This window comes from Fukomys damarensis, unplaced genomic scaffold, assembly GCF_012274545.1.
Source record: "Fukomys damarensis isolate Sample0158 unplaced genomic scaffold, DMR_v1.0_HiC HiC_scaffold_38, whole genome shotgun sequence".
Classification (NCBI taxonomy): domain Eukaryota; kingdom Metazoa; phylum Chordata; class Mammalia; order Rodentia; family Bathyergidae; genus Fukomys; species Fukomys damarensis.
Genome location: NW_022900950.1, coordinates 47035585 through 47053455, shown reverse-complemented (window position 1 = coordinate 47053455; position 17871 = coordinate 47035585). Strand labels below are relative to the sequence as shown.

The following is a 17871-nucleotide window of genomic DNA, read 5'->3' as shown; positions in this document are numbered from 1 at the left end:
TTTTCTTAAAAAAAAAAAAAAAAAAAAAAGATCAGTAGAGTTTATTAGCAAAACCACATTTATTAAATATTATATATGTTAAAAGCTGGTGTCTTAATTATCATTATAAAATTGGTCTTATAGTAAAAATGAAATTCATGGTTACTATAAAAATGATTTTAAAGACTTTATGAAAATAAGGTCACTTACTGCTTTAAAATCGGCATCAACATCAGAATCTTCTAAACTTTCTTCTTGGGGAACGTTTCTCTTTTTCAGTAAGTGTTCATCTCTTTTGTTCTAAAACACAACAATAAATGCTTAAGAACTCATGAAGGCTGTTGTTAGTGAGAAACTATTTGATCTTTATTCAGCAATGATGAAATAAATATTGACTATATAAAGATAATACTAGTTAAATGTATGAAGTGTAAATGAAATAATGGCCAAATTCTGGCTTTGGTAATAAAATTAATTGGCTAGCAGTGTAGCTTTTTTACATACACACACACACACACACACCACACCTCACTAAGTATCAACATTATTTCCTAATCTTTAGTGAGAATTTAAATTTGGGGAAGTAGTATTATTATTAGCATATAGCAAATAATATTTCAACTAGTATGCCATCCTAATCTACTTATGACTAACAGTTGCCTGGAGCAATTTATTAAGAAGCACATTTAACAGGAAATGTTCAAGGTTTGTATATTACATTGTGTATATGTGTACTTGCTGGGAGCATGGGGAGTGGGAATTCATTAGCATATATGTTACTACTTACTTGCCATCATCTCAGATTAAACAAATTCACCCAGGGGCATGTCTTACTGCTGGGAATCTTGAACCATAGGTGGTACATGCATGACTGTCCCATTGGGTGGCTTTTATTAATTTTATTAATAAAAAGACTAATAAAAGTGATTAAATCTGTTTGTACCACACTGGTATAAGCTGCCCAACAGGACGGTCATGCATGTACCAGTGGTGGGTCAAGCCAGAAGGAAAATGTAACTCTGGCTTTATAAACAACAATTCTCTATGAGTAAATCAATTTTAACATTTCAATTATGTGTAATAACAACCTGTGCTGTTTCATACATTATGTAACTAGGTAAATCATCAATTTTCTCTTAAGTTTTTAGTTTTGATTGCTACAAAATAGAAATAAATTACACCAAATAATTGACTTAATGACTTCTAATACCCTTTTCAAGTTAAAATTTCAAAGTATATAATTCTAATATTTAACCCACATACATGATTGTGGGTGGGGTAATAGAAACTGCACCCAAGCTGGGCATGGTGGTGCACACCTGTAATCCCAGCACTCGGGAGACTGAGGCAGGAGGATTGCTGTGAGTTCGAGACCAGCCTGGGGTACATGTGAGTTCCAGGTCAGTCTTTACTACATAGTGAGACCCTGTCTCCAAAAAAATAGGAAAGTGAACCCAGGGAGCACTGAGCTACAAATCCAGCCTTTTTAAAAATTTTTTTTGAAAGAGGGTCTTAAGTAGTTTGTTGCCCAGGCTGGACTCAAACTTGCAGTCCTCCTGCTTCAACCTTTCAAGTAGCTGAGATTACAGATGCACATTACCACACCTGGCTTTTGCTCAATGTAATATTTATCAAAATGTTTGAATATAACAAAGTTATTTGAAGAGGCATTAATATTCCTGATAAAATTCAGGTCAAATAGAAAACTTAAACTATATATGTATATGTATATGTATATGTATATGTATATGTGTATATATATATATATATATATATGTATGTATATATGAATGAATCTTACTGGCTTATCTGTACAACACCAATTTTGGTGCAATGTATAAGTGTGATTTTTTGATGTTGATTTGGTTTTTGTTTTTGGTACCAGGGATTAAACTCAGGACCTTGAGCTTGCAAGGCAGGTGCAGCGCAACTGAGCTAAATTCCTGGTCCTATAAGCATGCATATTTAAACAAATGCCTGTATATGCTTTTCATTAGTTTACTAACTTCTACTTATATCAAAGTATAATTTTTTAGAACTACTGAAATAGTCAATTCTAACTTATTTTTAAATTAAAGCATTTTACAAATATTTAAATCCATGCATTGATATTTTACATAGTGGCGTCCAACATTAAAAAAAATAGTACAAAAAAATCTTGACCAAGTAATAAAACATAGACCAGCACAGTAAAAGACAAATCAAACCTGTATGCTCAATGGTTTGCTGCACTGAGAAAACAACACTTCTATGGTATTCCTGACCTAAATAACTGGGAAAAGTCAGACAAACTCAAACCAACCATTCTACAAAAAGCAAACCTGTACTCTTCAAAAATGTAGTTGTAAAAGAAAGAGAATCAGTTCTGACTGAAGGAAGCTGAAGAAGCATGACAATGAAATGCAACGTCTGAGCTTGGACTTTACCTCTGATTTACCAAGGTCATTGTTGAGAACAACCTGCAAAATCTGAGTTGTATTAATTACAGAGGAGATGACAGAATTTTGTGTATATTAATTTGATAAGTGCACTGTGCTTGTGCATTTTTTCTCTTTTTATGTAATATGAACTAATATATTAAGGGTAATGAGGCACCATGCTTGCAGTTTAACCAGTTCAAGAGGAAAATGTATGTACACATATAATGCACATACACATACATACTCACAAAAATTAAAGAGAAAGAAAATAACGTAAATAGAGAAAATCAGTTATTTTATATGTCAGTTTCATTAGATGTAGAAACACAATTAGTAAAATCAAACATTTGTTCATGGCTGAGAAGAAAAATAGTCTTAGACTACTAAGTTTGAAGCTACTGTGAATATGCTACAAGTAAACAGGGGACTGTAATCTTTTAACATACTGATTTAATTTCTTTTGTTATTTCCCAGTCACAAGGTTTTTTGATCACAGCTCTATTTTTTAATTTTCTGAGGAACCTCCACACCTTTTCCCATAATGGCCATGCTAATTTACATTCTCATCAATCATGTATAATGGTTTTCTTTTCTACATATCCCTGCCAACACTTATTATCTTTTTAATAGGTGTGAAAATTTCAATTTCCCTATGATCAATGACAAGAATTGTTTCATATACCTGTTAGCCATTTCTGTGCTTTATTTTCAAAAACTATTCGGGGCCCCTGCCTTTTTAAAAAATCAGGTTGTTTTAATTTTGTTATTTTACTTCTTTTCATATCTTGGATATTAATTCCTTGTCAGATGTGTGGTTTACAAATATTTTCTCTCATTCCATGAGATGTATCTTCACTCTGTTGATTATTTCCTTTACTGTGCAGCCTTTTAGTTTGTTATGCCACTTGTCTACTTTGCTTTCTTTGCTTGCACTTTCGGGGTCAAATCCAGAAAATAACTGCCCACATCAATGTTACATAAAATTTTACTTAAGTCTTCTTTCAGTAGTTTTACAGGTTCAAGTCTTATGTTTAAGTCTGTAACCCACTGATGTTGATTTCTGCATATGGTATGCAAAATTTCCTCCTGCACATGGATATCTAGTTTTCCCAACACCATTTATCAAAGAGACTATCCTTTCCCCATTGTATGTTCTTGATAACTGTTGAGAACCCAGTGGACCATGAATATGTGGATTTATTTTTGGGCTCTCTCTCTCTTCTATTCTTATGGTCTGTGTGTCGGAGTTTATGTCAGTACCATGGTGTATTGATTGCTACATACAAGTTGTAAAATTTTCAAATCCAATAGTGTGATGTCTTTGGCTTTAGTCTTTTTGCTTATGATAACTTTGGTTATTGAAAGTCTTCCATGGTTTCAAATAAATTTTACAATAGTTTTTTCCATTTCTGTGAAAAGTTTCAAAGGAATTTGATAGGCACTGCACTGAGTCTATAAATCACTTTGGATGCTTCAGATGTTTTAATAGTACTAATTCTTCTTATTTATAAGTATGAGGTACCTTTCCATTTGTCTCAGAAAAGCCTCTTTAATAAAGGAAGCAGCACTTTGTTTTCCATTTGGCACAAGTTTTCTAACTTCTCACAGATCAAGAATTCTGAACAGCACTGCTTTGTCTCTAAAGTATTTTCTTAAAACTTCAGTAAGTGATTTAAATAGAAGTACAAAATTTAAGAGATAATTCAATTTAATTTTTGAATACTAGCATTTAAAGAGTATTAGCTATATGTCTAGAATTAGAGATTACAATCTAATAAAAAATGAAAGTCAATAAAACTTCCCACAGAGTGAAGTGAGTTACCAGGTGGTATTAAGACGCTGTTACGTCTTGTATCTAGATGTTCCCCCCAAAGCCTCATGTAGTCATAGGTGGGACCTTTCAGAGGTGGCTGGGTCTACAGTGTGTGATGCTGGGATTAAAGGTGTATGATTAGTAAATTATTCCACTGATTGGTTTGGCATAGTTCTGAGTGTGGATAATGATGGGAAGGCTCATCCTGGATATGAGTGCTACCTGCCCCAAGTGCATGTAGCCTGGATAGAATATAAGGGACAGAAAGAGTGCTGTTGCTTCTGCTTGCTTCCTCACTACTTTACTGCTTTTGCTGCCTTCCTGCCTTCTGCCTACCATGAACTGTTTCTCCTCTGTGGGGCCCCTCTGCCATACCACCCTGCCTTAGAGCCAGCCAACTATAAACTGAAACTTCCACAAAATGCAAGCTAAATAAACCTTTCCTCCCTCAACTTGTGGGTGTTGGGTACTTTGAGTCAGCAGTAAGAAAAGTAACTAAGACACACTAGTTCAACTTCTCAAATGGGTATAACTCATTAATAAAACACTGGGTACTAGCTCTCTTGTATTTTTAAGAGTCTCAACATTAGCACCACTGTGAATTTCTCCTCAATGGAGCTATGGATACAGAAGTCTGACATCAGAGACAGATACTGAGCATAAATAGTAGAGGAATCTTCTCTTAAAGGGCTCTCCACACCTCCACAGAATTATCAAAATCAACTAAACTTTGCCTGAAGTCTAGGCTTTGCTGAAAAAAGAATTTACTTTTTACTGCTTATCCAAGGATTTATTTTCCCCCAGTAATGGTCAATGAACCCAGGTAGCTGTATCCCTAGCCCTTTTTACTTTGAGACAGTGTCTTGCTAAATTGCCCAGGCTGGCTTTGAACTTGCCATTCTCCTGCCTCAGGGTCCTGAATACTGTAGTTGGGATTACATGGATATGTGCCACAACACCCAGCTCTAGGAAATTCTTAAATGTGAAATAAGGAATTATTTGAGATGAATTTCATTTTAAGTCCTACAAGGATTTTCAGAAATGTAATATGGCAATCAGAAAAGGAATGCTAGCTGGGGACAAGGTGGGGGGTGTTCCTTTGGAAGCAGTGGGGCAGGGTTTTCAGGTTCTAATGTAGCCAAGGTGAATATTCAAAAAGATGTGTTCTAACAAATAAGAATTTTTAATTCTACAAATTACAGAAAGGGGAACAGATAAACAAATATAAATATAAATAAATAGCTTACATTTATATGTCTAGTAGAAGGACTAAATAGATCTTAAAACAAGAGGCTTCTGAATATGCCATAGCTATTATAAAAGTTTGAAAATTGTTTTGCAAGCATGAAAAGGGAAAGTAAAGGCCTATATATCTAAGGGCATATGGTGCACCATTAACGGACAACAATAAACAACTGCTTGATTCTAATTTTACTTCTATTTCTTCTATTGGAGAGAAGGATCTTCATTTGATTAACAAAAACAAAATTGACACAAAAAGGATACATCATTGTATCTTCCAAATATGTAGAATGACAGTAGGAATCAGGGTAATTGATGACTCCAGGAATAAGCAGGGCTTTGGAAGAGGATATGTGATACTGTTTTCTTTCTTAATTTAGGAGCTGATGGAGCTGTTCTGCCTATTTATAATACTTTTTCATCAAGTTGTGCATTTAAGATGGGTATGTATCAAATGTTAGTAAAATGTTAAAAAGCTAAGTTCAAAGTGTTAAAACCGGTAAGAAGTTCACCTTATTTTACTCAGCTAAGGCTTAGTTCATTTCTGAGATCCACATAATCTAAGAATCTGAAAGAACTTTCAAATGTGATTATCAAAAACTTTATGTCAACTGAAGAATTAGGCAATAAGATGACACTGTAATTAGCAAGTATTTTTCAAATTTCAAAAAAATGAGTGGGAAGGAACATAGAAGAATGGATTTCAAGAACCACATACTATACCAGGGAGCATGATATTGATATTGGACAAAACCAAAAAAACCTGATTAAGTTAATATTTATAAAAAATAAGCTAACTGTTATTCAACCTTCAAGTTTCAGATTAAATGTTATTTTTCAGACAAATCATCTTTGAATCTCCAATTTCACAAAAATTTACCCTATTAACTTTCATACCTACTTTTCTTCCACAGCAACATTCACAAGCTTTAAAGATATATTTGCTTATATGATTTTTTAATGTACCATCCAACTCCATGAGACAGTTGCTCAAATAGTGATGCTTGTATGAATAACCCATAAATTTCTGATGAAGATCTTGTGAACACCATCAGAGGTGCTCCCAGCAAACAGAACTGTACTCAAAGGTGAGAGATTTGAGAGCAGCCTAGCCAGTATTTGATCCAAAGTACATAATAAATAATTACTAAATGATAGGTCTATTGAATTCTGGCAACTCAAGAGAGTATATACTTTCAAAATCAAGTCATTCCTTCTCTTTAAAACTGAAAAGCTCAGCCGGGCATGGTGGCACATGCCTGTAATCCCAGCACTCGGGAGGCTGAGGCAGGAGGATTGCTGTGATTTAGAGACCAATCTGGGCAACATAGTGAGTTCCAGGTCAGTCTCCACTACATAGTGAGACCCTGTCTCACCCCCCCCAAATAAATAAAATTTAAAAAAAAACTGAAAAGCTCAGAGATGGAAATTTAATATAATAAAGAATTTGAAATTGAATTAGAGTAGGGAAAAAGTATAATCTAAAAATTAAGGTTCAAGATAAGTTTCGAATCTACTATTAAATGGGCCAGAGATTTAGCTCAGCAGCACAACACCTGCCTGGCAAGTGTGAGGTCCTGAGTTCAATCCCTGGTACCAAAAAAAAAACCACCACCACCAACAACAAAAAAACTATTATTAGAAAGTACATACACATAAGCAGGAAATTGACTGGCAACTGAAATATTTGCTTCAAATAAGATGGGTTCACATGGAAACATAATCTGATGAATGTAACTCTAAAGTCCTCCTAAACATAATGGAAGAAAACAATTTTAACACATTCACAACGATGTTGTAATTTATATGTCTCTCTGCTGAGTGGCTTTGAAGCACCAGTGGTGCATGAATGACTATCCTCTAGGGTAGCATGGAATAGCTCTATAGTGTGTTGCAAGTCACCCAATGGGACAGTTATGTAGGTACTGCCAGTGGTTCAAGCCAGCAGGGGCAGTCTTAACAGCAATAATCTTCCATTGGTTAACATTAATTTTTTAAAAAGTATCTTTAACAATATATGTAACTTTTACATGCAAAAGCGGGAAAGAATCCTCAGCACATAGCCCACACAAAAAGTTATTACGGAAAAAGCATTTAATTTCATCTGAGGTGAAGATTTTAATAATGGTAAAGTACTTTTCACAGTGCCTCCTACAATAAAAGGAAGATATGAGTATATATCATGACAACCTACAGATGTTTTTAGACTGTGGTTTTAGGGAGGATCATTAATGTGCCATAGCATTTTTATTAATTCAAGTTATACAGAATTTTAACATCAGAACGCTCTATTAATTATTTTTCTTCCAATGTATATCACCCTTACCTTTCGTAATTCAACTGTCACTTCATTTCTGTGTCTTCGCATTGTCTAAGAAAAAAAACAAAGACTATATAAGCATCAAAATACTGGTAATGCTAGTATAAAATTAAGGTCTTGAGCATTTAAAACTTAAATTTTTTTTAGAAATAACATAAAGCTTGGGACTTGTCAGTTTTACATTTTAAATAAGCTATAAATAGGTAGAAAGCCAAAACTCTTGTTTTACTGGGTATTCTTTGGGTAATTTTGCGAAAGATGGAAGGAATGTAGGGCTTGGCCACCTATGATTCACTCTCCTGTCTTATAGGCACCAGTTTTCTTTGAAGAGCTACTATCCTCCTCTCCCCATCATGCAGTTTTGCTGCAACCTAAAGTGCCTCACTTTGCCCTATCTGACTAATGATTAGACTGCCCCAGGTGTGTCTGTGAGGATACTTTTAGAAGAGAATGGCATTTGGGTTGGTGGTCTGAGATGGAAAGACAACAATGTGGGTGGGTATCAGCCAAGCAGCAGGAAGCCTACATTGAAAAAGAAAGGACGAGTTTTTGCTTTCTTCTGGTGTTGGAACATCTTTCTTCTCTAGCCCTTGGAAATCATAATTTCAGGTTCTCTGGCTTTTGGACTTGTACTCTCACCTACTCCTATGTCCCCTCTCTTGGCCTTTGGCTTCAGAATGAGCCATATTACTAGATTACGGGGTTCTCCAGCATACAAACAGCCTATCATGGGCCTCCATAATTAAGTGAGATAATTTCCCCCATCCATCTCTATATATCTGTATCTGTTGTCAATTTTATCTCAAGAACCCTGACTAAACAGACCTTATGTAGACACTGATCCAAACAAACTTAAAAGTCAGAATGAAAGGCAACAACAAAAAAGTATCAGTTCACTTCCTTTGGAGTAAGAATACTAGAATTAAGATGTAAAAACCATCGCAACTATTTAAGGCATAGAAAAAGGAAATTAAAGATATTAATAAGCCAGAATAAATTATCAGAAATGGTCAGTAGCTTTGAAAAAATAAAAAAGGAACCAAAGAAAATTGAGATCACTTCTTGGCCTTTTGGCTAAGATCAAGTGCAGAAAACTCTGAGATAGGAAAAATAATTGCTGAAACACAAAATCAATAACTAAAAAAGACGGAATAGCACATTTAATATAGTTCAAGACATTCTGTGAATTTTAAGACAGGTCAGAAGAAATTACAAAACAAGAGGCATGACAATGATAATACAGGAGAGAAATGAAACACAGGACACAGTGAGTTATAAATAATGTTTGCAATCCAAAAAAGATAAAGGAATTGGGCAGAAATTTAAAGTTTGAAGAGACAATAGCTAACAATTTTCCACAACTGATGAAAAACAATGAGCTAGAGATTAAAAATAAAACAAAACAATAAATTCCAAGAGGTAAAGTTAAAATAAATGCACAACTGGATATACTTCAGTAAAACTAGAGTACCAGAAAAAAAAGAGAAACCCTCAAAGAAGCAAGAGAAAAACAGACAAATTATCTTTAAAAAGGATCAGATCACCATGTTTACAGCAGCACAACTCATAATAGCTAAATCTTGTGTCCATCAACAAATGAACGGAAAAAGAAAATGTGGTTATTTACACTCAGTGGAGTACTACTCCATTATAAAGTATGTTATCTGTAACAAAAAGGATACATCTCAAGGCCATAATGTTAGGTCAAACACACTTTTAAATATTTGTTTCTCTTATATGAGAAACCCAAATTATAAATAAAAAGCAAAATAAAGGATAGATAATAGGAAGTAGAGAGAGCTCTCTCAAATAGGAAGGATAACAAGAGATGGAGGAAGACAGGAGGGAGGGGAAAAAGACGATGAAAAAAGGAAGTAATATGTATTAAGTATATACACTAACCACACAAGTAAACATCATATACTGCAAATGTGTACTGATAAAAAGGGAATTGAAAAGAAAATTGAAATCCCCAAAAAGCAAGAATAACTAAAAAAATTCTCTATTAATTTTATTTTATTTTTTATTTTTTCTCATTGAGTTTATTGGTACTTTTAGGCATACAGTACAGTTACATTCATCACTGAGATCTTGTACCTTTACATAACAGGTCTTGGTTCTATTAATTTTATTTGCTTATAAATGCTTGTATTTTATTTCTTAGAAATGATTGTACAGGGGCTGGGGATTTAGCTCAGTGGTTCTGCCACCTGCCTCATAAGCAAAAGGTCCTAAGTTCAATCCCTGCCCCACCAAAAAAAAAGAAATGGTTGTATAAATACAATTTTATTAGCAAATTATAAAGCATAGTTTAAATATGTTAACTGCATACACCTCCATAATTTTCCTCTCTAGTGTTTTGTCATAGAACAATTTCAGAATCTCTTTATTAAAAAGATAAACTTAATAGTTTTAGTTTTCTTGCATTTGTATAGTTGACACTAAAATTTATTTTTAAAATAGAGTATATTGTTGGCAAACAATTTCAGGTGGTTCTGGGGTCCTTAGAAGGCTCTGTTAACCCCAGGCTAAGAATATCTATCTAAAATGTGAAAAAATCAATAATTTCAAAAAGTGTAAGAGACATTTAGGGGAGGGGGAATGACAGAAATATGCAAAACTGGACTGCAGTGATGATTATAAATATACTAAAATCAAACTGTATACTAACAATCAGTGAACTGTATAGAATATAAACTATTCTCAATAAGAAGAGAAAATAAGAACAAACCGCTGAAACAGAGATATTTATTCTATGCTTCTTTGGGCTACTGAATGTTTTCCTAAGAATGTTAACTAAAGCAAGTGTATACATTTTATTTAAAGAAAACAAAGTAAAAGACCAAACAATTTTTAGGATTTGTTTGGCTTCTTAGCATGCATAAGGATACAAGACTGCCCTCTTAAAGAGTAACTAGAAAACAAGGTGTGACTGAAAAACAATGGGTTTTTTTCCTTTTTTCTTTATTGGTACATTTTAGGTATACAATACAATCACATTCATCATTGGAATCTGGTACCCTTACGTGGTATATCTTAGATCTTATTTTTTCCCCATTCCCTTGCCATCTCTTTACCCCTTCCACCCTTCCCTATTTACAGAGACTTTGTTTCTATTTTTTCCCTTTTCTCTTATTTTGTCTTTTCCCTTCTTAGTTTTCCCCTACCCCTCCAACTTCCCCTACACCTTTAGATATTTTTTCCTATTACACAGTATCAATTATACATTTCGATTCTTACATTTTTAGTTTATCACACCAGAGAAACTATTTAGCATTTACACATGTGTCCTATTAATTTCACTTAAGGATATGTTCTCAATGTGTATTCACTTAGCTACAAATGTGTAGTTTCTCATTCTTTATGGCTGAGTAGTACTCCATTTTGTTTTTAAAAAATCTTTTTCCAGTCTCCAGTTGATTGGCAATTATGCTATTTCCAAGTTTCAACTATTACAAACAGTGCTGCTATTCACATGGGTGAGCATATATCATGATGGTATGATCCTTTTAATTATTGCGGGAAGATACCAAGCAGGGGAATAGCTGGGTCAAATTCTAATCCTAGTTTTTGAGGTATCTCTACATTGATTTCCACAGTAGTTGCACTCCTACTAACAATGAAGAAGGGTTCCTTTCTGTCCACAACCCCAACAACATTTGTTATTGGGTGATTTCTTCATAGCAGCCATTCTGCAAGGGGTGACGTGGAATCACTTCTTTTCATGTGCATCTCTCAAATGACAATGTTGATGTAGAGCATCTTTTCATGTTTATTTGCTGCTTTTACTTGTTTGAAAAATGTTCCATTTTAGATGCCCATTTTTGCATTGGGTTTATAAATTTCGGAGGGGGGCTGATTTTTTTTTTTTTGAGTTTATATATTCTGAATAGTAGACTTTTGTCTGAGGAACAACAGGTAAAATTTTTTTCCCACATTGTAGGTTGTCCCTTAGCTCTGTTGATGGTTTCTCCTACAGTGCAGAAGCTTTTCAAAAAGATGGTTCCAGTTGATGATTCTTTATGTTAGTTCCCATACTGAGGATTCATTCATTAAATTCTTTTCCTATGCCAATATGTTCAAGAGTTCTACCTATCTTCTAACAATCTGAGTGTTCTGTTTTAATATTTAGGTCTTTAATCTACTTCGATTTTAGTTTAGTGCATGATGAAAGATAGGGGTCTAGGGCTGCGGAATTAGCTCAGTGGTGCTGCCATTTGCCTTGCAAGTGCAAAGTCCCAAATTCTATCCTCCCCGGGGGGCGGGGGATAGGGGTCTAGTTTTTAATCTTTGGCAAGGTGCAATCCAGTTTTTCTAACACCATTTATAAAGAGGCTATCTTTTTTTTTTTTTTAATTTTTGTTTTTTTGCGACAGGGTCTCACTATGTAGTTGAGACTGACCTGGAACTCACTATGTAGCCCAGGCTGGTCTTGAACTCACAGTGATCCTCCTGCCTCAGCCTCCCGAGTGCTGGGATTACAGGCGTGCACCACCACATCCGGCTTAAGAGGCTATCTTTTCTCCAGTGAGGATGATTGTCTTTGTCAAAGATGAGGTAGCTGAGTATGTCTGGAGTTGTTTCTGCATCTTCTAATCTATTCCACTGATCCTTGAGTGTTTCTTTGCCAGTACCGTGTTGTTTTTATCACAGTGGCTTTGTAGTATAGTTTCAAGTTGGGGATTGTGATACCCGCTGCCATGTCTCTGCTGCCTAGAATTGCTTTTGCTATTCTAGGTCTCTTCTGGTTCCAAATGGATTTTTGGATTGTTTTCTCTAGTTCAATGAAATATACTGTTGGGATTTCTAACAGGATTGCATTGAATCTGTATAGAAGTTTGGAAATATGGCCATTTTCACTATGTTGGTTCTTCCTACCCATGAACAAGGGATGGCTTTACATTTTCTTATATCCTATTTGATCTCTTTTTTCAGTGTTGTAGTTCTCAATGTAGAGGTCTTTTGCTTCCTTCATTAGATTGATTCCTAGTACTTCATTTTTCTGAATGCGATTGTGAAAGGGATTATTTCTCTAATTCCTCTCTCAGTTATTCTGTTATCTGTGTACAAGAAGGCTATTGATTTCTGAGTGTTGACCTTGTATCCAGGTACTCTACTGAATCTGTCAATTAAGTCTAGAAGTCTTTCAATGGAGTTTTTGGGGTCTTCTATGTAGAGTAGCATATCATCAGCAATTACAGTTTAATTTCTTCATTTCCTATCTTTATTGCTTTTATTGCTTCCTCTTGCCTAATTATTGTGGCTGTTTCCAAAACTATATTGAACAGCAGTGGTGACAGTGGACATCCTTGTCTTGTTTCTGATTTTAGTGTGAATGTTTTCAGTTTTTGACCATTTAATATGATATTTGCTATTGGTTTTTCATAAATAGCCTTTATCAAGTTGAGATAAAGACCATCTATTCCAATTTTCTGTAGGGTTTTCATCATGAATGGGTGCTGAATTTTGTTGAATGCTTTTCCTAGATCTGTTGAAATAATCATATGGTTTTTGTCTTTGACTCAATATAGTGTATTACATTTATTGATTTACGTATGTTGAACCATCCTTACATCCCTGGGATAAATCCGACTTGGTCAGGGTGTATAATCCTCTTGATGTCCCTCTGTATTCTGTTTGCCAGGATCTTATTGAGGATTTTCCATCTATGTTCATTAGTGAGTTTGGCCTATAGTTCTCTTTAGAATTTTTATATCTTCTTCCTTAAACTTTGGTAAATTCATACGTATCTGGAAATCTGTCCATTTCTTCTGCATTTTCCATTTTATTAGAGTACAGGTTTTCGAAGTAGGTACTGATGATCCTCTGAATTTCTTCTGGATCTGTTATGACTTCACCTTTTTCATTGCTAATTGCATAGATATGAGCCTTTTCTTTCTTTCTTTTTTTTTAAGTTTAGCTAAGGGTTTATCGATTTTATTTATTCTTCCAAAAAACCAACTCTTCAATTCATTGATTTTTTTTTAAATCGTTCTCTTAGTCTCCATTGCATTGATTTCTGCTCTGATCTTAATTTCCTCCCTTGTATGAGCTTGGGTTCATCTTGCTCTTCTTTTTCTAGAAGCTTAAGATTCAGCATTAGGTTGTTTAGTGTGTGAATTCACTGCTATCAATTTCCCATGTAAAGCTGCTTTCATTGTGTCCCACAGATTCCTTTATGTTGTATTGGTATTATTATTTATTTGTAAAAACTGATGAATTTCTACTTTAATTTCCTCTGTGACCCATTGGTTGTTCAGGACAGTGTTATTCAATTTCCATGGATTTGTGAAGTTCTTGCACTTTCTCAGGCTATTGATCTCCAGTTTAATTGCACTATGGTTTGATAATATACATGGGGCAACTTCAATTCCTTTGCATTTACGCAAGCATATTCTATGAGCTAGTATAGTATCCGGTCTATTTTGGATAATGACCCATGTACAGCTATAAAGAATGCATATTCTGATTTTGTGGGGTGGAACACTTTGTAGATGTGTATTAAGTACATTTGTTCAAAAGCTTGGTTCAGTTCTAGTACTTCACTGTTGATTTTTTTTGTCTAGCTTATCTGTTTATTTGTGACAGTGGACTATTGAGGTCCCCCACTACAACTATATGAGTGCTTTTTTGGTTTTTCATGCCCCTTAATATTTGTTTTGTAAGTTGGGGGCATTAGTATTTGGTGTGTGTATGTATGTATGTGTGTGTGTGTATATATATATTGTCATCTCTTCTTCTTGGATTGTTCCCTTTACAAGGATGTAGTGACCTTCTTTGTCTCTCTTAGTTTTCGTTTGAAATTTACTCTGCAAATAAGATAGGTGCCCTGCTTTCTTCTGCGTTGTCACATGGAGAACTGTTTTCCATCCTTTTACTTTGTCTATGAGTTTCTTTTTGAATTTGGTTCATTTTTTCTACACAGCATATTGTTGGGTTTTACTTAATCCATTCTGCCAGCCTATTTCTTTCGATTGGTGAAATGAGGCCATTAACACTGATGGTTATAACTGGTATGAATTGACATCACCACATTATTTTCATGTTGTTGACTCTAATTTTCCCCCTCTCCAATTTCTTGTTTGCCTGCTGGATTTACTGTTTGGCCTCACGGATTTGTGATCTCCATTGTCTTTTTCTAGGACAATATTTATACTTGTTTGGATTGCTGCTTTGGTATTCATGAAGTTTCTCAGGCAGGTGTTCTTTGTCATGAAAGCATCTTATTTGCCCATCGATTTTTAAAGAGAGTGTTGCAGGATACATCAGTTTAGGTTGGAGGTTATTTTCTTTTAGGACTTAAAATATCTCACTCTCCATGACTTGAGGGTTTGGGTTGAAAAGTCTGCTGTAAGTTTGATGGGCTTTCCTTTGCATATGATTTGTTTCTTTTCTCTAATTGCTTGTAGTATTTTATTCTTCTGTTGAGTTTCTGTGATCTTGAGTTCATTACATGTCTAGATGTAGATTTTTTGTGATCATGGCTATTTGGAGTCCTATAAGCCTCACTTACATGTATGTCAAATTCTTTTGCTCTGTTTGGGAAGTTTTCTGTCATTAATTCTGTGAAGTTTTTTTTAAGTCATTTGTACTTTCTCCTTTTTCATGGACTCCTATCAGTCTTATGTTATTCTTCTTTGCATCATCTAGGATCTGTTGGACTGATTTCTCATGTTCCCTTACTTTTTTAAAGAGATCCCTCCCCTTTCATGGTCACTAACTACCATTATGTCTTCTATACCTGATACTGTCTTCAGATTGACTCAGTCTGTTATGTATACTTTCAACAGAGTTTTTCATCTCTTGGATTAGGTTGGATCTCTTGGATATGTTTGAATCTGTTTCATGGATTCCATTTCTTTCCTATGTTAGGCATTCATGATTTCCACTTCTTTCCTATGTTGGGCAGTCATGCCTTCTATCATGGTCCTGAGCTCATGTATTTTTTTTAATCTGTTTCTGTTCTAGAGTCTCTAATCATGTTCTGCTCACTATCTCTGTAGTTATCTCCAAAATTATTTCTGTTTTGAATATCTCTACAGCCTCATTCATTTGTTTTGTTACTTCCTGTGCTATCAGTTCAAGATGTACAGGTGGTTGATTACCAGACTTTTCCACCTCATTTCCTTCAGAATTTGCCTTTGATGAACAACCAGCCTTTGTTTGTGCTTGTGCCTTGCTTGAATGTCTTCTCGTTCCTATTTTTGTTGTTGGTACTATCCTTGGTTTAATTCGTGGGTTAATACTTTGATCTTCCTGTTACAACTTGTCTTTAGGTTTTGTGTCTCTAATGACTCTGAGGAAATCTCATTTTCATTATACCAGAAAGGACAACTGATTAAATCAACCACAACACCTTAGCCCAACTAATACACCGAGCAACACAAAGGCATCAAGCACAACTTAGAAAAATGACAATTTGTGGTAGTTATTAATCTATCATCTCTGTGTGAACTGAATCAAAATGGAGGCTACAGCTCAGAACAATGGCCTTTATGATCCCTGTGCCTCTGTGGTATGGATCAAGGTACCAACCAGCCCAGCCAGGAAGCCAGAGGTGCATGGTGGGGGGCTGCCTGAACCTCTCACCCTTCCTCTGCCAAGGCAGGGAGGGGTAGGGCTGTGGTCCCAGGCAAGCTCCACCAATGTTTATTTTTAAAAATTCAGTAAAAGACACATTGCCATTAATACCATCAAAATTATTTCCCCTTGCTTTGAACTCACTTATCTCACTATTCTTGCCACTTGTGGAAGCAGTTTTGGAAGTCCTTTCTTGTGTCTTTGGTTATACTCTGAAGCCTGCCTTGATGTCCTGAATTGACTCAAAATGTTTAATTTTCATGGCCATTTTGAGTTTTGGGAAGAGCCAGGGTTTTTGCACAGAGCTTGATGTGGTAAATAAGGTAGATGGAACACACTATCATATATTTCTCACAAGTCTGCTTTTCTGAACTCCTATAGAAAGTGGTAAAAATGATGGTATAAACGTACTTGAATTGAAAGTGAGAGTATTTTAAGATGGATTAATAACAGTTTATCTTTTTGTTGTAATAAATTTTTATTTAAACATACACCATATAATTTTTGTTGTTGCTGTTTTGTTTTGTTTTTTGGGACAGGGTCTCACTATGTAGTTGAGACTGACTTGGAATTCACTATGTAACCCAGCCTGGTCTTGAACTCACAGTGATCCTCCTGCCTTAGCCTCCCAAGTGCTGGGATTACAGGTGTGCCCCACCATGCCTGGTCCTACACCATACAATTTTGAGCATCCCTTGTAGCTCTGGAATAAAAAAGCCCAGGGATACTGTGCCTATAAGTTTGCCAACTGAGTATTTATGGCAAAGCTGATATCAGAAAAGCAATGACAGTAATAAGGCAGGGAAATATCTTTAATGTGCTTCAAACTACTACTGCTAGCTTCAAATTACTAGCTCCAAATTCAGAATTCTAATAAAAAAGTTTGATAGGATTTAAATACCATCATTTCACAACTGTCAGTAAATTAATGAATCTATGCAATGATCATCAGTGGTTGCTAACATCACAAAAGGAAATAACATGACATTATGTACCTCATGATATAAGTATATAGTACCCAAGACAATCAGAAGCAAGTCAATGTACAGAATAGGTGAAAAATTTCAATTTCATATACTTTATAATGGACCTTTATGACCATTAATAAAAAGATAAGTAACACCATTAAAACTTGGGCAAAGGACCTAAACAAGATGTTTCCCAAAGATAAATGACATATTAGAGAAATGCACATCAAAACCATGAGACCCTTACTAGGATGGCTAAAACTAAGAAAAAGACTGAGCCCAGAGGTGAAGCCTATGCTTAGCATGGGCAAGGCCCTGGGTTCTACTCCCAGCACTACCAGACAGATAATCAATCAATAAAATAAAATAAATAAAATTTAAAAGGATGTAGAAAAGTGAAGTTGAAATGCTCAAGATACTACTAGTGGAACTGGTGCAGCACTTCAGGAAAATGGTTTGGCAGTTCCTTGAAGATTGAACATTAAATTATCTTATGTTATGTTTTGGATCTAAAATGCTCCCCATAAGGTTCATATACTCAGACATGGG

The 17871-nt window shown here is 35.0% G+C and overlaps 1 protein-coding gene across 3 annotated transcripts in view; it reads right to left on the bottom strand.

Annotated features, from left to right (window-relative positions):
* Kpna3 (karyopherin subunit alpha 3) overlaps positions 1-17871 on the bottom strand; it is a 59708-nt gene that overhangs the window by 23579 nt on the left and 18258 nt on the right. For 2 of the 3 annotated variants that reach the window (XM_010636965.3, XM_010636966.3), the window contains exons 2-3: positions 7781-7825; positions 190-279 (exon numbers count right to left, since the gene is read on the bottom strand). In XM_010636965.3, the coding sequence (XP_010635267.1) occupies positions 190-279; positions 7781-7825 (135 nt within the window). Of the gene's footprint in view, positions 1-189; positions 280-7780; positions 7826-8300; positions 8364-17871 lie in introns of those variants that run through there. The other variant, XM_010636964.3, reaches the window with a different exon arrangement.